The 21,810-nt window shown below is 38.9% G+C and overlaps 1 protein-coding gene across 2 annotated transcripts in view; it reads left to right on the top strand.

Annotated features, from left to right (window-relative positions):
* The window catches only part of Setdb2 (SET domain bifurcated histone lysine methyltransferase 2), a 66,541-nt gene that overhangs the window by 20,240 nt on the left and 24,491 nt on the right, over window positions 1-21,810 (top strand). Inside the window, exons 6-14 of one of the 2 annotated variants that reach the window (XM_059273544.1) lie at window positions 378-938; window positions 3,347-3,463; window positions 5,127-5,296; window positions 6,543-6,741; window positions 7,881-7,980; window positions 8,515-8,605; window positions 11,035-11,375; window positions 14,438-14,526; window positions 16,711-17,127. In XM_059273544.1, the coding sequence (XP_059129527.1) occupies window positions 378-938; window positions 3,347-3,463; window positions 5,127-5,296; window positions 6,543-6,741; window positions 7,881-7,980; window positions 8,515-8,605; window positions 11,035-11,375; window positions 14,438-14,526; window positions 16,711-16,828 (1,786 nt within the window). In that variant the 3' untranslated portion in view covers window positions 16,829-17,127. Of the gene's footprint in view, window positions 1-377; window positions 939-3,346; window positions 3,464-5,126; window positions 5,297-6,542; window positions 6,742-7,880; window positions 7,981-8,514; window positions 8,606-11,034; window positions 11,376-14,437; window positions 14,527-16,710; window positions 17,128-21,810 lie in introns of those variants that run through there. The other variant, XM_059273546.1, reaches the window with a different exon arrangement.

The raw sequence follows: 21,810 nt of genomic DNA on the forward strand, positions 1-21,810 counted from the left end.
GGATTACATATTGTGGGGGGAAATGAGTTAAATAGTTGTTGGATGAAGGCACTGTAAAGGGTTCTTAACTAATTTTTCAGGGTTCTTAACTAATTTTTCAGCTACCTTAGTTTTACTAGGCAAAAGCTTAACAAACCCCACATGAAAAAATGCTGTTCTGTCTTTGAACAAGTGCAGGCTCTCAGTGTGCATGTCAGGGCCTAGTAAAAAGCCACAGCTAGCTGGAGCTTCTGGAATAGTCTGATATTTCAGAGTCTAGGATATCTTACTGCTGTCCAAGAAGATGTTGTAAGTAATCGCACATTAGTCTGCAGTGTTTTTAAAAAATGAAGCAAGACTATGAATTTGAGGTACTAATAATTAATTTATTCTAATAGATCTCCAGGAAAAGAAGCATTCCTTCCTGTAACCAGGAAAGCTGCAGACCTGGGGAAGAAGGAACCCCCTTTGAGTGTGTCTTTCTGTGGCCATATCTGCTCTAGTGCTTGTCTAATGGAAACACCACTGTCATTGAAGGGAGAAAACCCTCTGCAGCTACCAATCAGATGTCACTTCCAAAGACGACACGCAAAAACAAACTCTCATTCTTCTGCTCTCCACGTGAATTATAAAACGCCCTGTGGACGGAGTCTACGAAACATGGAGGAAGTTTTTCATTACCTTATTGAGACAGAGTGTAACTTTTTATTCACAGACCACTTTTCTTTCAATACTTATGTTCAGTTGACTCGGAATTACCCAAAACAAGATAAAGTTGTTTCTGAAGTGGATATTAGTAACGGAGTGGAATCAGTGCCGATTTCTTTCTGTAATGAAATTGACAGGAGGAAACTTCCACAGTTTAAGTACAGAAAGACAGTATGGCCCCGAGCATACTACCTAAATTTTTCCAACATGTTTTCTGATTCATGTGACTGCTCTGAGGGCTGTATAGACATGTAAGTAGAAAACAGGACGTTTCAAACAATCTCTAAATGTAGACACATTTGTTCAATCCTACTGTGTCCAGGTTGTCATTTTGCCTGTATAAAACCTGTGCACAAATTGTCTAAAATAGATGAAAAGATAGCATTTCATTAGCCATATTCTTTGCCAAAAATGGTAATTTGAAATTTATTTCTTCTAAGAATGAGTATTTCCTTTTATGTAGTGCCATAGTTATAATAACAATTACAGTGCTGTTTATGAGTATCATACATGCCCAAACACTTTAAAATCCATTCATTCTCTTTGTTATCACAAAAGCCTGTGTGTTAGGTAATATATTTCTGTCATACAAATAAGGAAATTAGTCTCAGAAATAAATTCAAAGAGATCACAGACAAATTGGAGAGGCAGTATTTGAACCTTTGATCCTAATTTCTGTGTCACTTGTTATATTTTACTTTTACAAATTAAGTATCATTACTAGCTAATTTTTTGGAATGTCAGTGTGCTCACAACTACTATTCTTTAACCATTATATTGACATTTCATCAAGAAAATGAAAACATGTTCTGATATGTTAAGACCTTGAGAAACATTTTCTTTTAAAGATGTGTAATACATATGCATCGATGAGTTTGATGGTAATAGGGTAGATTTCTGTTATATGTATAGTTAACTACACAAATTTAGCTGCCTATACTAAGTAAAGAAAAAGGGGAAGTTATTTTAATGCAGTTTTTCCCTCATTATCTGAGCGGTATACTCAAGGACCACTTGAATGCTTAAAATCTTGTATTAGTAACAAAGTCTATTTATTTGTGCTTTTCCTACAAACTCCAAAGCATTGCAAGTATCTCTTTTTTAAACTTATTTATTTATTTATTTATTTATTTATTTATTTATTTATTTATTTATACATGCATTGGTGTTTTGCCTTTATATATGTCTGTGTGAGGGTGTCAGGTTCCCTGGAACTGGAGTCACAAACAGTTGTGAGCAGCCATGTGAGTGCTGGAAATCGAACCCTGGTCCACTGGAAGAGCAGTCAGTCCTTTTTAACCACTGAGCCATCTCTCCAGCCACCGAATTGCAAGTATCTTGATCTGACAATCAATATGATTGTTTAGTGACTAACTAGCTGGTAAGCCATGGGATCTGCCTGTCGTCATTTTTCATTTTGTATTGAAAAGATGGTGAAAACTGTATACTACAGCAGTTCCTTCCTTTACAGTAGCTTCAGTTCCTATGGTCAACTGTAGTCTAGAAATATTGTGCTGGAGAGATGTTTCAGAATTTAAGAGCACTGGCTGCTCTTCAGAGGACCCAGGTTTAATGCACAACACCACATATCAATTCACATCCAGTACCAAGGGATCCACTACCCTCCCTGGGCAACAAGCGTCAGGCACACAAGTGGTACACAGATATACATTCAGACAAAACACCCATATACATTGATAATAAAAATAATAATGAATAATAATAGTAATAGACATTAGGTAGAAAATTTCATATACATTCAATAAGTTTTAAACTACATGCTGTTTGGAGTCATGTGATGGAATACCCCACTTTATCCCACCTGGAATGTGAATCATCTCTTTGTCCACAATGTTCATGACCTATCTGTCACATAACAGCTACATTGATTATCAGATCAAGGGTCATACTCTTAATACATTCAAGTAAGACTTATTTTACTTAATAATGGCCCCAGAGGATACAAGCAATGATGTCCAGGAAAATAAAGCATGCAAGGGCAGACTAATTCTGGTATCGTGGCAATGTTTCAGAGTACTGGGAAAAACACAAATAAATAGACTTTATAAACTAATACAAGATTTTAAGCATTCAGGGGTTGAATATAACTCAGCCAATGAGAGAATAACTATTAAAATAATCTATGATAGAAGAGCAGAACTAAGACTATCAGCAAACGAGCATCTGATGAGCAAAATATCCATTTTCAAAAGTTAAAACTCATATAATGAAATATCTGTTGCATGGTCAGATAGCTCAGTGCAGTTCATATTAGTTGTAATAAGCTTTTGGTTGGTATTATTTTCATATAGGCCTATTGTGTTTAGAAGAGTTTTCATATAGTCCTTGAGCAAAACCCCTCTTATAGATAAAGGTATACCACTTTTTTGTTTGTTTGTTTGTTTGTTTGTTTGTTTGTTTTTCGAGCCAGGGTTTCTCTGTGTAGTTTTGGTGCCTGTCCTGTATCTCACTCTAGACCAGGACAGCCTCGAACTCACAGAGATCCGCCTTACTCTGCCTCCCGAGTGCTGGGATTAAAGGCATGCACCACCACCACCCAGCAAGGTACACCATTTTTTAATGTCATTTACACTTTTACCAAGTCTCATAACTTGGTGATTTTTAATTCTGACTTCTCTATCCACTGCCTTTCTTTTAGAAAAAAATGTGCATGTCTTCAGTTGACAGCAAAGAATGCGAAAGCATGTCCCTTGTCACCTGATGCAGTATGTACTGGATATAAATATAAAAGGCTGCAGAGACTCATACCTACTGGGTGAGTAACCTTAAGGATTTGTTGCAAGATGTTTGCATCTGTGAAGGATGGTACTTTTGTATGTTGTGTGAATGGTGGGGTGGTAAACGTGCCTATGCATGTACACACAACTGGGAGCCAGAGATCAAAGCCGGGTATCTTCCTCAGACACCGGCCACCTGATTTATTTTTTCAGATAAGGTCTCTCACTGAGACTGGAGCTTTCCATTTTGGCTAGACAGACTGGCCAGCAGGCCCCAGGATTCACCTGGTTCTTCTGCCCTTCCCCAAGCTTGGGTTACATATGGGCTCCACCATGCCCAGCTTTTATATGAGTTCTAAGGATCTGAGCTCAGGTCCTCATGCTTTCATAGCATGCATTTCAACCACTAATCCATCTCCCCAGGCCCAGAGTGCTTTCTTTTATTTTGGTCTACAGTCTTGTAGATTTTGTTTATATGTGTTTCTAATACTGAAAAATCTAAATTACTAAGAGCTAATAACATGAAACCATTGTATATTCTTAAAAATGGAAGTCAGAGATCACATGTATATCAAAATATACTCAAACACTCATCTGCTTCTAGCCTAACTCCTCAGGAAATGAGTGGCTCTAAGTACCATTTTCCCATTAAAACATATGCCTCCAGCACACGGCAAAGGCTGGACGATATTGAGTTAATAACCAGCCTAAACCACATAGGGAAGCTGTTTCAAAAACAAATGAAGGGGCTGAGGAGCTGACTCAGCAGGAAAGCATGAGGACATGAGTTCAAATACCCAGCACTTACATAAAAAGCTATACATGCCTGTAACCCCAGAGCTTTTAGAGGCTGAAGACATAGGGCCTCTGGGACTTGCTGGCCCTAGCTTGGCTTCAGGTTCAGTGAAGAGATCCTGTCTCGAAGGACTGAAGCAGAGAGTAGTAGAACATGACACCTGACATCCTTCTCTGGCTTCTGTGCTTGTATGGCTGTGTGCAACACATGCATTAGCGTGATCCCCCGCCCCTAAACACACACACACACTAATAATATTATAAGTATGTATTTATTAAAAGAAAAAGTGAGTGAAGGGAACTAATTTGTCAGTTGATTATTTTCAGCCTATCAAAACTGATGCTAAGTAATAACACCTGTAGAACTAGAATTAGAGTTTGATCCCATACATTTCCTTTACATGTTTAAAAAGCTAACATATACTATGTACTGAGCACCATGTTACATATCTGGTAAATGTTGTGGTGTGGATGTTGATGAAACAGCCCTATGGGTTAAGCTTTGTTACAGAAACGTCTCATTTGAGGTTGGAAAGATGGTTAAGTGGTCAAGAGTGCTGGCTGCTCTTCCAAAGGGCTCAGGTTCAAATCCCAGTACCCACATGAGAGTTCACATTGGGCTATACTCTGGTCTCAGGGATCCAGTCCCTCTTTTGGTTTCTGTGGGCACTAGGCGTGCAGGTGGTACAGTTATGTTCACAGGGAAAATATTCTACACATAAAAATAAATAAGTAAAAATAAACTCCATTTTAAAAACAGAAACTGTAGCTAGTAACCGAGGCAATCTAGCCCTAAGCTTTCACACTTCCCTCAGTTTAATTACTAGTTAAGTGAAATAGCAATATACATTTCATTTTGCTTTTTAGGCTATCTAATTTATATTGTCTTATGTCTATGATTGCCAGCATTTATGAATGCAACCTGTTGTGCAAATGTAACCGTCAGTTGTGTCAGAACCGAGTCGTCCAACATGGTCCCCAGGTGAGGCTACAGGTGTTCAAAAGTGAGAAGAAGGGCTGGGGAGTACGCTGCCTGGATGACATTGACAGAGGGACATTTGTGTGCATTTATTCAGGTAAAGCAAAGCTTTGTTTGCTAATTATTTCCTAGTTGGATCTGTATACATCTGAATACACATTGTCCTTGTGAGCCATTGGCATCCTTTAGCAAGGTGCTGATCAACAAGATGTAGGGGAGCACCAGAGGAGACAAGTGACTGGATCTTGGGTCCTGAAGGGCTGAGATGCCATAGGTGCTTCAGAAAGAGGCACATTGTCTTCATAGCTACAGATGCTCTAGAGGAAAGGAAGAAAAGTTCTAAATAAGAAAACTAATAACTCACTAAGGTAAAAACAACCAATCAAAAACTCCTCAATGTTTTTACAAATTAATATTGTAATGAATATTTGCATATGATGATTTAGACAGTTACTTTAAGTATCTCACTTAGTTTCAGGGACTCCAGAGTAGGTCATGCGTGAATCTGTCACACACCACTAACATATACTATCCAGCCTGCATAGACATTCATCGTATTTCTCAGACTAACTCTTTTTTTTTTTTTTTTTTTTTTTGTTTTGTTTTTCGAGACAGGGTTTCTCTGTGTAGCTTTGCGCCTTTCCTGGAACTCGCTTTGGAGACCAGGCTAGCCTCGAACTCACTGAGATCCGCCTGGCTCTGCCTCCCGAGTGCAGACTAACTCTTGAGTGGAAGCTGTTTCTACACCCTAAGTAGTATCCAGGAAGCGTTGTTGGCAGTCTCTCCAGAGCTAGAACATACAACTACGGTTGACCTAGAAAGATGAGTGGGAACATCTAGCCACTAATTCTAACTTAAGGAGTATGATTTTGAGTCTTGAAAGAAACTACATTAAATGAGACACAGATTTTAATATTAAACTGAGTATGAGCATAATAGTAGGTAGATGTCACAAATTTTAAATAGGTCAGTTTTCAAGCGTTTAAGGTTTTAAACTTTAAAAAATATTTAAACAAGTTTACTTTTCATTGTCTAGAGCACTTTTTTTGTTTTTGTTTTATATTACTATGGATCTCTTTCTTTTTAAAATACAAAAATTGACTGGTGCTTCTTTCAAATAGCTCATATTTACTCTGAATGTAGGACAGTAAGACTCCCATTAGTCTTTTTTTAGTGTCGTGGAATGATTTTCTTGGATGAGTTACCTATATTCTAGAATTTGTAGGGTGACTTTATCGTTTCTAGAAATACAGTGTACTCAGAGTCTTTTATTTATAGAGAAGAGATGCCTACTTGCTGATTGGTAGTGGTTGTTTTCTGTTTTGATCTCTGTTTTATTTCAGGAAGATTACTAAGCAGAGCCACTCCTGAGAAAACTAATACTGATGAAAATGAAAGAGAACAACAAAACATTGTAAAAAATACGCTTTCCAAAAAGAGGAAGATAGAAGTTGCATGTTCAGATTGTGAAACACATCCTAGAAGTCCTAAAACTGAGAAATGTTCTACTAAGTTTAGTAGTAATCTCAAAGAGCCTGTTATGTAAGTAGAAACTTCGGATCATGGTATACCCACTTGTTATGGATCAGAGGTGTTTGGGTCTTTCCCCCTCTATGTCTCTCTCTCTCTTCCCACCACCCCTCCCCTAAATATCTTTTTGTCTCACAAATTAATTTTAACACTTCTAGAAATCCAGCATTCTTACCTTGAAAATCTAGCCAACACATTTTCTTTGGTCCCCCATTTCTGGGTTCACTGTGGATAACTTTTTTTTTTTTTTTTTTTTTTGGTTTTTCGAGACAGGGTTTCTCTGTGCAGCCTTGCGCCTTTTCCTGGAACTCACTTGGTAGCCCAGGCTGGCCTCGAACTCACAGAGATCCACCTGGCTCTGCCTCCCGAGTGCTGGGATTAAAGGCGTGCGCCACCACCGCCCGGCACTGTGGATAACTTTTATCTGGCTCTTTATGAATGTTATAAATTTTAATTTTATTTTTGTATCACCATTGTATTTGGAAAGCTTTATTAGGGTCTCTTATTTTTTTTTTAACACATTTTATCAAAAAAACAAAACAAAAAAAAAAAAAAACACATTTTAGCCAGGCTTTGGTGGCACACACCTTTAATCCCAGTACTCGGAGGCAGAGCCAGTGGGATCTCTGTGAGTTCGAGGCAAGCCTGGTTTACAGAGCGAGATCCAGGACAGGCACCAAAACTACACAGAGAAACCCTGTCTCAAAAAAAACAAAAAAAAACCCAAAAACCACATTTTAAAATTATTGGTAGCTAATGATTACCTTTTCCTCCCTCCATTAGATAGTGTAGATGTAATATAGGTTAATTTCTTTTTTTAATGTTTTAATTTTATTTTATTTTATGTGTGTTGGTGTTTGGCCTTACCACTTTTGTGCCTGGTGCACTCGGGTCAGAAGTGGGTTTTGGATTCCCAGGGACTGGAGTTACAGATTACAGATGATTATGAGCTGCCATGTGGGTGCTGGGAATTGAACCCAGGTCCTCTGGAAAAGCACCTAGTGCTCTTAACCAATGAGCCATTTCTCCAGTCCCTAGATTAATTTCTGACAATAAAGGAAGTTTATGAAGTAGTGATATTACCCATATTTTATGGTCTAATAAAAGAAACTTTTAGTGATATACAGAATAACTTTTCTTTTCCTTTTCAGGGAAATGAACTATAGAAATATTTCAAGAACTCAGCGTCTCTCAGTCATTAGAAGCCCTAAATTCAAGACAGCTGTTTTTCATTACAATGAGAAAAGCATGGTAATAACTACAAGATCAAACTGAGCATAATGGCACACCTGCCGTGCTAGTGCTTGGGAGGCCAATTCAGGAGGATCATGAGTTTGAAGTCAACTTGGGCTACATAGCAAGACATTATCTTGAAAAAAGAAGAGACGATGTCTTTCCAAGGCCATTAACCATTATCTTACCTTTCTAGCCTCTACTAAAATATTTATGCTACATAATACTATGTAGGATTTATTTTATTGTTTTGAACATACAGGCTATTTGAGTCTGAGATACAGACAGATTTATTATACTTTTAGCCCAAATACTATCTTGACAATTGTTGTAGTTGTAGCTTACTAAAGTGCCTGGAAGTAGGCAGTGTAAAAGGGGCACATGTGCTGGCTCCACTTAAGTCAAGGCTCCTTACAGTACCAGCTTGTGCCTTTTCAAAGCTAACCTACTATATACGGCCTAGAAAGAGTGATTCTTGGTGAAAGAGGCCCCGCTGCAAAGCACGTTTTCCTGATTTAGAGAGTACAGCTGTCTTTCTTACTTTCTTTGAAGGGATTTGTGTCCTCAGAATCTACCACCCCCGAAGATAAGAATGGGTTTAAACCAGCTCACGAACACATAAACTCTAAAGCTAGAGCTCACGGTAGGCTTTATTTCCTTATGGCTGTCTATCTCCCTTGCCTCTTTGTCCCTTTTATTCAGTATCTACCACTTCTTTTCATAGACTTCATAACAAATTGATGGGTTTGCCATGTGGAAACTAGTAAATTGTATTCCAAATCTGGCCTGCCAGATGTTAATTATGGTTGGTAAAAGAATGCTTTTTATGTTTTTAAATAGTTGAAAAATGAGATGGTGCATAATATTTCATGACATTTGAGAATTTTATGAACTTACAACACGAGTGTCTGTCAATAAAGTTTTAGTTGAATAAATAGCTACAGGCATTGATTTACCTGTTTCTGCTTTTCCTCTACATCAGCATACTTGAATAGTCACAACAGAGATCATAGAATTAGAAATCCTTGCTGACTAGTCCTACATTTATAGGAGCTTGTAGACTTCTGGTCTGGTTTCAGCAATGACCTACTACATGGCAGAAGGGGTAGAGTGGATGGCTCTGACTGCATGGTCCATACGTGTTGTCTGTGACTTGGAAGCACTAGCCAAAGCAGCTACACTTCAAATCTTTCTTTTGGAACTCTTAAAGATACATTACTCTAGAAGTTCTGCCCACATCACTGTGTAGGATCCTTAGTGTAATGCTAGCAAGGCTACAAAATCTTCCTCCACAGAGTACTGTCTTTCAGAGGATATCCTCTACATGATAAATGTTACAACTTGGGCAGACCTGGGTCTGGGAACTTTTGTATTTTGATGGATCCCTTAGTAGAGAGATGGATGACAGATGCCCTGTTTTGGAGCACAGGCCTGCCACTGCTGCCTCTTCTCCCATTTCATACCCTTAATCTGCAACCCTAACTCCTCACCTAGTATTAGAGGATAGATTGGTGGAGGTATTGTTGTTCCTTACTGGGAAATTCTATTAAGAAAGAGCATTTTATATAATAGTTATTTTACCCTTTAATACACATCAGCCATAATGAGTACGGTTGCTTTGGCTCTTTGTCTATTTTCATCAGTTGCTAAATATATATAGCAGGCAGTCCAAATAATGACACTATATAGCTAGTTGAATCTATCAGAAATCTTTGACTAAAATACAAGTACTGTAGGATCAGCATCTATATGATAATGATTAAACCATGAGCCTTTAGTTTTTAGTAAGTAGAATTTCTTTCTAAAAATATTTTTAATTAATAGTTACATGTATTTATGAGTATGGTATGGCATTCAGTATACAGTGTGTAATGATCATTACCTCAGGGATTTGTCATTTCTTCATGTTGGAAACATTTAAAATTGTCCTTATTGGAAATAGACCATTAATTATTGGCAACCACTGCTCTTACTGTGCCGTCTGGGACGTGAGAATTACACCTCCTGTCCTACTACACCCCTGCACTTATTAGCCACCTCACTCTGCCCCTCTTCCTCAGATCCTTCCCAGGGTCCAGTAACCACTATTCTGCTCCTGACTTCTTTGAGATTAATTTTATTTTCCTTTAATACTTTCAAAGATTTTTGCCCCCCGCCTTTTAAAAAATATTTACCCATTTATTTGAGGGAAAGGAATGTTTATGTACACATGCCATGGCATGCCAAGGTCAAGAGGACAGTTTTTGGGAATCTGTTCTTTCCTTTCACCACATGGGGTGCCAGGGATTGAACTTAGGACTTCAAACTTGGCAGCAAGTACTTTTACCCACTGTACCATATCGGCAGCCTAAGATCAACTTTTTAACTAAAGTATAATTTTAGGGGAGGGCACTGAATTATATGGGCATGAGTGGGTTGTTTTTTTGGTTTTTTTTTTTTTAAGTACATGAATTTAGTTATTCTATCTGACATGTATGCATACTTTGGATGTTCACAAAGGGTTAGTTCCATTATGTTTACAAAAACTGACTAAGTATATCACTTTTATTGGTTTATAAAAGTACAATTTTTGACTGGTCATTTAAAAAAGGCACCAAATATCAGTATGTACAAGGCCCTGGAAACACAGTTGTTTTTGCTGGAGTTTGAAAAAAAGAACTCCTGACAGAGTTGTCTTAGAACGATGGTATGTTAAAGGCCTAGCCACTCTCTGTTACATGAGTCTAGAATATACTTAAATGTAGATTTCAGAGTCGATGAAAGGAAAGCCACTTTTTTTGGATTTGATATTAAATACATTGATGAGGAACCAACAGGTAGATTCATTAAAAGCTATGATGCCACAGAAAGAAAACAGGCTTTAGAAGCTGGGCACACCTGTGTGTTTCTGTATTCTCTGTATGAGTCAGGAAGGTCTTTTTAGTCCTTGAGACTCAGTGTTTTCATTTATAAAAGTCGAGTAATACTGCCTACCTTAATGCATGATAAGGATTAGTACTAATTAAAGCAACTGTCATCTAACTTAATCACAAGTATATGGCCTGACAATTTCTTCTTAACAATGTCTACTAGAGGACATAAGTTCAAACCAAGTTGGACATTCTGAAGACAGACAGCTGATTGAATCAGATGTGATAGAAGTAACTAAAAGTCAAGAAGACACTTCACCAGAGGGCAGGTGTAAGCGTGTAGCCACATCGAATAATGAGAATACTAAAAAGGTGCTTGAAGTTCCAGTAGAAACATCCCAAGAAGGAGAATCGGCAGACTCTCAGAGTCAGCAGGTCTTCTGTGATGAGGAGTTGCCAAGTGAAAGGATGAAGACTCCGTCCACTTCTCTGGCAAGGCTCAGTAAAGAGAATGTGTTTCTATTGGATGCTTCAAAAGAAGGAAATGTGGGCCGCTTCCTTAATGTGAGTATCAGGGTGGAGATGCCTGTTTCTAAGCACTCCTTTCCTTAAAGTTTATCAGGAAGATAGGATTAATAGATTCTGAAGACAGACTAAGGCAGTCCTCTGTGTACCTCTGCATGCTACTTCTTGGTGCTTAATTCCTACTGCTAATATGGGAGTGACTAGGGTTTTTTGAGGCTCATACTAATTAATATAAATTGCTTGAAAGTGCTTACCATATAGTAAACATTTACATTAGAAAACTTAAGAGATGGCTGGGCATGGTGGCTCATGCCTGTAATCCCAGTACTTCTCAGGCTGAGGCAGGAGGATTTCCTGAGTTTTAGACCAGCCTGGGTACAATGTGAGAACCTGTCTTCAAAACACAAAGCAAAACATAAAGCCAAGGAAAAGTAAATTCATCAATCAGTTTTCAGGGCTGGGAAGATGGCTCAGTCAGTAAAGTGCTTGCCAAGCATGAAGACTTGAGTTTGGATCCCAGCACCCACATAAAAAGCTGGTATGGCCATGTGCATGCCTATAACCCCAGCACTCTTGGGGGTGGAGACAGAGGCTTGCTAGGTCCAGTTTCAGTGAGAGATGCTCTCTCAAGGGATTATGGTGGAACATGATAGAGCTGCATACCCAACATCCCCTGGCTTCCTCATACATACACAGATGTGTGCCTGTGTACACACATGCACACAATACCACACATAGTATATCATATACAGAGAGATACACACAAAACAGACATCATGGCATGCACTTGTAATCCTAGCACTGGGAAGAAGACAGGAAGATGCTGGGGCTTACTGGCTGATCTAGCCAATCATCAAGCTCCAAGTTCAATGAGACCTTTTCTCAAAAAATAGGTTACAAAAATTGGTATATGTATGAAAAAGGTGAAGAGCAATCAAGACATCTGACATTTGACTTTCAGCTTCCATAGACAGGTGCACATATACATGCATGTTTTCACATACATGTGTGCACAAAATACACAGTTTTCAAATTCAATTGTCCAAGTTGCACAAAAAAATTGAATAGGAAATAATCATCATTCAAACTTAGTAATGGACATATTCGATGATATTGGAGAGACTTGGTATCTTTATGAGTTTTGTGATGGTAATAGATGTCAATATTGAGAAGACAGTGGACATCTAAGAAGTGCTGGAATGGTGGTATTGAGAGTACTGTCATGTTACAAGCCTTGGAAAGAGGTTACATGGCTATGTTGAGAAAAATTGACTGCTTACACATGTCTCCTCTTCAAAGAAGGTGCTAGTTTGGATTAGGATATAATATTATATTGTGTATACTCTTCATGTTAAAACTCTGTAAATATTTATTTTCAAGGCCTTTTCCATGTATGTATGTATGTATTTTGGTTTTTCAGGACAGGGTTTCTTTTCTGTGTAGTTCTGGCTGTCCTGGAACTTTGTAGACCAGGCTGGCCTCAAACTCAGAGATTTACCTGCCTCTGCTTCCCAGTGCTGGGATTAAAGAAAGATGTGTGTCGGCACTGTCCAGCTAAGGCCTTCTCTTGAAAAGTATTATGCTGCCAATTTCCCTGACACCATTCTGTGACTCTTTGTTTATTCTGCCCCCACCCCATCCCCTGCTCTGCAAATGCAAGTAAATGCATATGTGGTGTTCTTTCTTTTTTTTTTTTTTTTTTTTTTTTTTTTTTGAGACAGGGTTTCTCTGTGTAGCTTTGCGCCTTTCCTGGGACTCACTTGGTAGCCCAGGCTGGCCTCGAACTCACAGAGATCCGCCTGGCTCTGCCTCCCGAGTGCTGGGATTAAAGGCGTGCGCCACCACCGCCCGGCTGTGGTGTTCTTTCTTGTATAGCTTATTCACTTTGTGAGTGTGTAAGTGCATGGGGTGGCCTACATGCACATGTGTGCCTGTGTGTTTGGGAGCCAGAGGTCAATCCTAAGTTGTTCCTTTAGTGCCATTCACCTTAGTTTTTTAAAACAAGGTTACTCATTGGCCTGCAGCTCACCAATCAGGCTGGGCTATCTGGCAGCAAGCCCCAGGGATCCTCCTCTCTCTACCTTCCCAGTCCTGATATCACAACCATGTGCCACCACACCTGGCTTTTTCACCTGGGGTCTAGGGATTGAGCTCAGGTCTACTTGCTTGCATAGCAAGTACATAACTGATTGAGTGCCCCCCCCTCTCTCTCTCTCTGTCTCTGTCTCTCTCTCTCTCTCTCTTTTTTCCCCCAAGACAGTATTTCTCTGTATAGTTCTGGCTGTTCTGGTGCTTGCTTTGTGGACCAGGCTGGTCTCAAACTCAGAGAAATCTGCCTTCCTCTGCCTCCCGAGTGCTGAGATTAAAAGCATGCATCACCACCACCCAGCTTGAGCTATTTCTTATATTCACTCTTTGAGTTAACAATACTATCTTGAAGGTCATTATGTATCAGTGCAGAGGAGCTCCTGGTACTTTCCTTTTTTACATTTAGTTATTTATTTTGTATGTGGGGTGGGTATACATACATGTCACATCCATGTGTGGAGGTTAGGGAACAACTTGAAAAGTTGGTACTCCCCTTTTTACCATGTAAGTTCCAGGAATCAAACTCAAGTTGTCAAGCTTGTTGGCAAATGCCTTTACCTACTGAGCCATCTTACTGGCCCTGATTCTTCTTGTTAGCATGTTTCTCCTTTTATGCTGCATGGAATTCCATTGTGTCATTCTTAACTAGCTCCCTATAGGTAAGTATTATTTCCAACTGTTTCCTGTTTTAAAACTGTTTATTAACAATCTTACACATAGATACCTATGCAGATGGCTCTGTACAATACACTTTTTAATATAGTGTTGTTGAGTCGAAGATAAATGCATTTATATAATATTAAATACTGACAAACAATCCCCATTTAAGGGGTTCTATTTTATATTTCAGCAAGATACCTGAATGGCTTTACTGAATGGGTTCAAAATGAGAAAGACGAAATCAGTGAGATGTGTAGGAAACAATGATATTCACATACTTTAAATAACAAGGTTCTAAATTTTATGCTGTGTGTAACCTTTGTGTTTAATTCTTTTTTTTTTTTTTTTAACAGCATAGTTGTTCCCCAAATCTCTGTGTACAGAACGTTTTTGTAGAAACACATGACAGGAATTTCCCATTGGTCGCCTTCTTCACCAACAGGTTTGCACTTGTTTTGCTTATACAATTTAATGCTGCAGCTATGACTTTTAAAATAGTAAATATGAAAAAAGTATGAAAAGATGAAACATAGCCCCAAATATCAGGGTATCCTAAAAGAGTCAGTTATCCGAAACTGTTAACTAGTCAGTAAAAATTTAAACCATTGGAATTTCTATTCTTATTCTCATTTAGAATTAATTTCTTAAGGGGCTGAGGACATCAGATTACATAGTTCAGTTCAGAGGAACGTGAGGAAGAGTGTTGTATCATTTTTGTTTTGATCAAAAGAGTTCCCATTTTTATTGTGCATATTCATAATATAGTGTTAACAAACTTCCAATAAACATTTTCTTTTACAACACTTAATAACATTGTATGTGTTGGAGAAAGCCTTCAGTAATTTTGCAGAAGAGATTCATTTAGCTTTCAGTTGTTTTTGTGACAGGGTCTTGCCATTTATCATTTGCTGACCTGGGACTCAGTACATAGCCCAGGTTGGCCGTGAACTCTTTTTGTTATTGTTGTTGTTTTGTTTTGTGTTGTTTTGAGACAATGATTCTTTGTGTAATTTGCTGGAACTCAGATCTGCCTACCTCTACCTCTTGAGTGCTGGGATTGAAGGCCTCACCTGACCTTTACTTTTCTTTTTTTTTTTTAAGATAATTTTTTAATCTACTTCAAATGTACTCCCAGTTCCACAAAAAGATTTAATAATCTTTAGAATTGTTTAAAAGTATCAGTAAGAAAATGTAAGAGAGTTTTAGTTATGAAGAAACAGGGTGTGGACATGAATTAGCATTTTAAAAGTAAAGTAGCTTATAGACTGGGGATACAGCCTGGCATTAGAACACCCAACATGCACAAAGCTATGGCTCTGACCACCGGCACAGGTAGAAAGAGTGGATGAGTGCTGCAGAGGTAAGGTGTAGTCAGTGCTGTGAGACAGCATGTTAGGGATCACTGTGGAGATAGACGTATGCATTATTTTAGGACAAATGACAAATGATTGACTTTGTTTTAGGACACTGGCCATCAAATACATATGACGCCTACACTAGAATTTCTAGGAAAGGGCAAATGCCAACTCTCTTGAAAGGGTCAATGTTAGGAGATCCTGGTCCATCACATGATCACCATAGCCAGGTAGAAAGATCTGAGGAAACCAGATGAACTGGCTGTGTACCTATACAGGGAACACTTCTTGGACAGCCTGTTGCCAGGTGATACAGACCCACAGGATTGTTTGCATATATCATGTTCACAGTTGCGTCCATTGAAGGAAGGTAGACAGGTACTGAAGGACTCCAGGATGTAGATCTCTCCATTCAGACAGCAAGATTTATTTAGCAACTTGCTGCAGGTTCTTCCTGGTTCTGAATGTAGTCATCTCTGACTGCCAGGTCTTCGAGAGATGGAATAACAGCTCACAGCCCAACACAGCAATGAGTCCCGATTCAGAGGTGCTGGAAATGGCCACAAGCAAAGCAATACTGAATGAGAAGTGCACTATTTCCCAGTTCTTAAAAATGTAGGAGAAAAATACAAGAAGAAAAATATTGAGGAAAAAAAAATAGCAAATGGCTTTAATTCACAAAATCATTGCCAAAACACCCAAAGGAAAACATTAATATCCTTAAGTAAAAATAGCAATTGAAAAAGAAAGCTATCTCACATATGAAATATGCCCATTTTCTGTATCTTTTTTTTTTTTTTTCCTTTTTCTTTTTTTCTTTTTGGTTTTCCGAGACAGGGTTTCTCAGTGTAGTTTGGTGCCTGTCCTGGATCTCGCTCTGTAGAACAGGCTGGCCTTGAACTCACAGAGATCCGCCTGGCTCTGCCTCCCAAGTGCTGGGATTAAAGGCGTGTGCCACCGCCGCCCGGCTTCCTGTATCTTTTTTAATGTCTGAATTACTCCGTTTGCTCGTGTGCCACAGCCTTCATGTTTGTAAAACACCGTTCCTCATAGACAGACAGACTTTCTTACACAGGATTTTGGGAGAGTTGAAATAAAAGTCAAATGATTACTCCTAATAAAGGTTATCTTAAATGGTGGATGATGTAGAGAGAGAATAGATCAACTTTAGGATGGTTAATTTTGTCAATATGAAAATTGGCATATTCAAGGTTGATTCAGGTGGAATTATTTAGGAGGATTTATGATTCTTTTTTATTTCTACTTTCTAGGTATGTGAAAGCAAGAACAGAACTAACATGGGATTATGGTTATGAAGCTGGGACCATGCCTGAAAAGGAAATCCTCTGCCAATGTGGGGTTAATAAGTGTCGGAAAAAAATAATATAACTGATGTCTGTTCAGGAAATGATCTGGTCAAGCTGGAACTACATCAGTTGTCAATGAAATCTTGTTTAATCCTTCTGTTTCCCTTGGTCAGGGTATTCATGTTTTATGTCTGATTTTGTATAACTTAGGTCAGAAACAAAATGAGAACACTCTCATATGCATCAAGTATCACTTGTTATTATTGTTAACCAACTTTACATGAGTAGAATGTAAATAGTATATTTTATGTACATACCACTGTATAATTTGTATTTTATATATTAAGACAAAAATTATAATAGAATTTGTATGTTTCTAAATTGTTTTGTGATTATTATTTTTAATTTATGTTCCAAAGGACCAAATTTTACATCTTTAACCTACAAAGTTGGTATTAAATTCCTGGCAATTCATTGACCATTATGAACTACAAATGAGGGGCAAGAATGTGTAGGCGAAGTTTATGCACATTAATCGAAATTATTCTTCTTTGTTGGGAATTGAACCCATGGCCTCCTGCATGCTAGGCAGTTACTCTGCCACAAAGCTACATCTTCAGCCCTTTCAAGTTATTTATTACTTCATTGTCCCATTAATCACTCCAGTAGGAGGCCATTCTGGACACACTTTTTGAAGATGAAACTTCATTTCCAGATTCTCTGTAGTGCCTTGGTGCACAAGACAAAAGCACAGAAACCTGGAAGAACATTAATACTTTTTTCTACACAGAGTAGAGCTACAAGTAAAGGGAATCTTAAAGCTAGTCAAAATTGCGTTATGTAGAATGAAAGGAATCTCATTAAATAGGGGCACAATAGTTTGAGCTGCAGGCAAGTGAGTCAAGATATTCACAGCAATGATGCAAGGGCTTTAGTAACTGTTAGTTACTGTGTGTATCGATTAGACAAACATATTAGGAACTAGCACTGAGTTTCTAATGATACATCAATGTTGCATGAAGTGAGGAGACTTGATTGTTATGGGAACTTGTTTGGTCCAAAGGGGACTTTTGTGAAACAGTCTCTGTGTCCTCAAGGTCTCCCTTTGGAGTCCATTTGACTTCCAGAAAAAGGTGTTTTATCAATGGCATCCTCTTGGAGAAAGTTCTCCAGAAAGCTTGATCTACATTACCTCATGTTGGGCCACTGCCAACACTCTCCAGTTGATAGCCTAGACCTCCACTTTTCCGTTTTCCCCCCAAAGTGGATGGAACAATAACTTGAAAACAAAACTGAGAAGTAAATGTGTTGAGACTCCATGCTTGGGATGTCTGTTTTAGACTTTAGAGGTGTTTTGGCACGGTGTGGAATTCTTACCCACTTGACATTTGTAGTATTGCCGTTGCCCTGCTGTGCTGTCTCTAGGAAGGGTTTGTTTTCACCCCTTCTGTTCAGTGCGTGATGAGTTTTCAGGCTGAAAACTTTGTCCTTCCATGTAAGAAAATCTTAAACAGTTTAAAGATTTCTCTTCTCTTTGGAATTAGTTACCTAAATGTTAGAATTAAAAATTGGCTTTCTGATTTTTTAATGTAATATTTTTACTAATTCTTTGAGAATTTCATACAATGTACTTTGGTCATATTTGTCTTATATCCATCCACTATCTTCCCACTTCCTCCCAACTTCATGTTTTGTTTTTTGTATTTTTTTTTTTTAAATAACCCACCAACTTCAATTTATGCTGCCCACATGCTCCTGAGTATGTGGCCACCAGGTGCCATACCCTTAAAGAAAACTTACTCTCGGGGGCTGGAGAGATGGCTCAGCGGTTAAGAATACAGACTGCTCTTCCAGAGGTCCTGAGTTCAATTCCTAGCACCCACATGGCAGCTCACAACTCTCTGTAACTCCAGGATCCAACACCCTCAAATACATACAGGCAAAATGCCAATAAAATAAAAAGAAAAGAAAATTTACTCTCCTTCCACCCAAAGCCATGAACTAGGATAATATGTCCTCAGGGTTGGGGCTCATGCGAGAAGGCTGACCAGTTTGATCTTTTGCAGGCAGCCACAGCTGCTGTAGGTTCACGACAGTAGAGAACCTGTCATGTCCAGAAGACCATTTCCAATTAGTCCTTCCTGAATTCTAGCATTTGCAGTCATTCTGCCCCTTCTTCTGTAACAATTCCTGAGCCAGCTTTCTGACTTTTTTTAATTGTAACTGTAACACAAATTTAAAAGGTCTTATAATAAAAAACCCAGAGCCAGACACTGGGGTGAAAGCTGAAAGATCAGAGAAGCAGAACAGCCAACCACTAGCTTACCTCTACAAAATCCTCAGCTTCAAGAGAGTGAATTCATGTTTCCTCACACCTTATATACCTTTCTGTGTCCTGCCATATTACTTCCTGGGATTAAAGGCATGTGTGCTTCCCAAGCAAAGGCGTGAGATCTCAAGTGCTAGGATTAAAGGTGTGAGCCACCACTGCCTGGTTCTGTTTCTCTCATGTAGCCCAGTGTGGCCTTGAACTCACAGATATCCAGATGGATTTCTGCCTCCTGAGTCACAGGATTAAAGGTATGTGCCACCACTGCCTGACCTCTATGTCTAATTTAGTGGCTGGCTCTGTCTTCTGATCCCTAGGTAAGCTTTACTGGGGTACACAATATATCACCACATATAACTTTGTTTTTTGAGATAATAATAAATTTACATCATTTTCCCCTTCCCTTTTTTCTCTCCAATACCTCCATGTACCCTGCCCCCTTGTTCTCTGTCAAATTCTTGGTTTTTTTTTCTTTAATTACGTGTGTGTATATTTATTTAGGAATATATATGAATATGTACATACTCCTAAATAAATAAATACATCCTGCTCAGTCTGTAGAATGTTACTTGTATGTACATGTTTTTAAGGTTGGTATTGGATAACCAGTTGATGCGGTTTTCCCTGGGGAAGACTGTTTCTTCTGCTTTCAGCATTCCTCAGTAACCTGTAGTTCTTTGTCTAGGGTTGAGGCCTTCTGAGCTTTTCCCTTTCCATGTTAGCATGTCTTTTGGTGTTGTCCTTGTTCAGCCGATGTTTAGGCAGTCATGTGGTGAGACTTCATGGCTGTAGCTTCCCTGTCGTTTCTAGGAAATACTGTCTCAGAGCAGACTTCCTGTTCCTCTGGCTTTAATATTTCTGCCTCCTCTTCCACAATAATGCTTAGGTGGAGGAATTGTGTTGATGTATTTGTTGGGACTGGGCTCTACAACTGCACTGTGATCAGCTATCGTCTATAATGCTCTCCATCTGTTTTTGCAAAGAGAAGATTCTTGGATGAAGGGTAGAGCTATATTTATCTATGTGTATAAGGACAAATGTTTAGAATGTATTAGGGATTGTGCTGGTTTAGTAAAGTAGCAGCTGTAGGTTCTTCAAGATCCATGATTTCACTAGCCTTGGAAAATTGGCTAGATTTCCAGTACCAGGCATGATTTTCTTCTTGTTGAGCAGGTCTTAAGACCAATTACAGAGCTGTTAGTTACTGTGTATATCGATTAGACAAACATATTAGGAACTAACACCAAGTTTGCAATGATACATTGGTGTTGCATTAAGGCAAGAAATAAAAGCACTCCCCCTTGGAGTCATTTTACCAAGAGTGAGTCTAGATTTGAATTCTCTACTTCATGTTCCCTGTGTCACCCATCTTCTGTCTGTGGCATGAGTCTGAATCTGTGCCTGCCTGAAGAATGCTGTCTTGTGAATCTGTCCCTTTGAGTAACTGTCCTGCGTATGTGTGTGTCTGTTGTGTGGATGTCCCTCAAAAGGGGCTTTGTTCTGTATTTATTGAACAGCATAGAAAGGATCATGTGGAGAAAAGAATAAAATACTTTTCAGAAATCTTGAAAAAGTTATTGGCTTCAACTGATCCCAATTGACTCATAGTACAAGCAGCATTATAAATATTGTTTATCAACTAATCTTCATAAATGGATGCTTTCAACCTTTAAGATAGCTTGTTGCTTCCCTCTTTCAGAAGCTTGCACAGAACCTTCTGGTACCATGAAAGTTAGTCTTTAGGGAGGAGATTCGCAAGTCAGATCTTAGTTGGGTCCCCTAGGCCCTATGTCTGAAGTAGATAGTGTCTTCAGCAATAGGGACTTAACGTCTCACCTCCGTGAGCAACCAAGGGCAGTAGCAATAGACAATGTCTTTTGGGAGTCTCTTGGACAACTCTGGCCAACAAATCAAAAGAGGGCTTCCCATGCCTGGTGTTGGGGGTCTTGCTAGATAGTCTCTGGCACTTAGAGGGAGCACTGCCAGCCAAAATGGGAAATTTCATTTAAACTTATATAAGTGAACACAGACTGATATGTATTATAGGTGTTTTAGCTAGATACTTGATGATTCTTGGGACTTTTTCAGACATCCTTACTATTATTTTAACATCTTCCTCTCCTTCCTGTTTTTATGCCCCCTACCCCCCCTACACTTTCTGATTTCTTTTTATTTTTAGCTTTGCCTTCCTCCTCTGCTTTATAGGAACCCGATCTCCAAACGTTCTATTGCATTGTATTTTTCTAGTCTGTTTTCATTTCTTTTGGTTTATGTGAGTATGGACATTGTGTGTTCCACTTTATCAAGCTCCATCTGTCCCCTTGAGACCATCTGCATTGAACCTGGCTTGCCATTTCATCTCGACTGGGTGACCAGCAAGCCTAGCATTCTCCTGTCTCTGTCCCCTAAAGCCTTGAAATTACTGGTGCACACTCACCCTGACTTTCATGGAGTGCTAGGAGTGGAGACCTCAGGTCCTTGTGTTTCTACAGCTGGCACTCTAACCACTGGTCCATCTTTCCAGGCCCTGCAAGTTTTCTTCCTAAGAGCTTTCTTTTCTTCTTTGAGAAGTCTTTGTTTGTTTGAGACAGAGTCTTACTATGTAGCCCTGGCTGCCTCAGATTCATAGAGATTGGCCTGCCTTTGTCTCCTGGGTACTGGGGTTAAAGGTGTGTGCCACCATGCCAAGGGAGAATCCTTTAAAGAATCCTGTTCTGGTCCATAGCTATAATAGT

This window comes from Peromyscus eremicus, chromosome 9, assembly GCF_949786415.1.
Source record: "Peromyscus eremicus chromosome 9, PerEre_H2_v1, whole genome shotgun sequence".
NCBI classification, from domain to species: Eukaryota; Metazoa; Chordata; class Mammalia; order Rodentia; family Cricetidae; genus Peromyscus; species Peromyscus eremicus.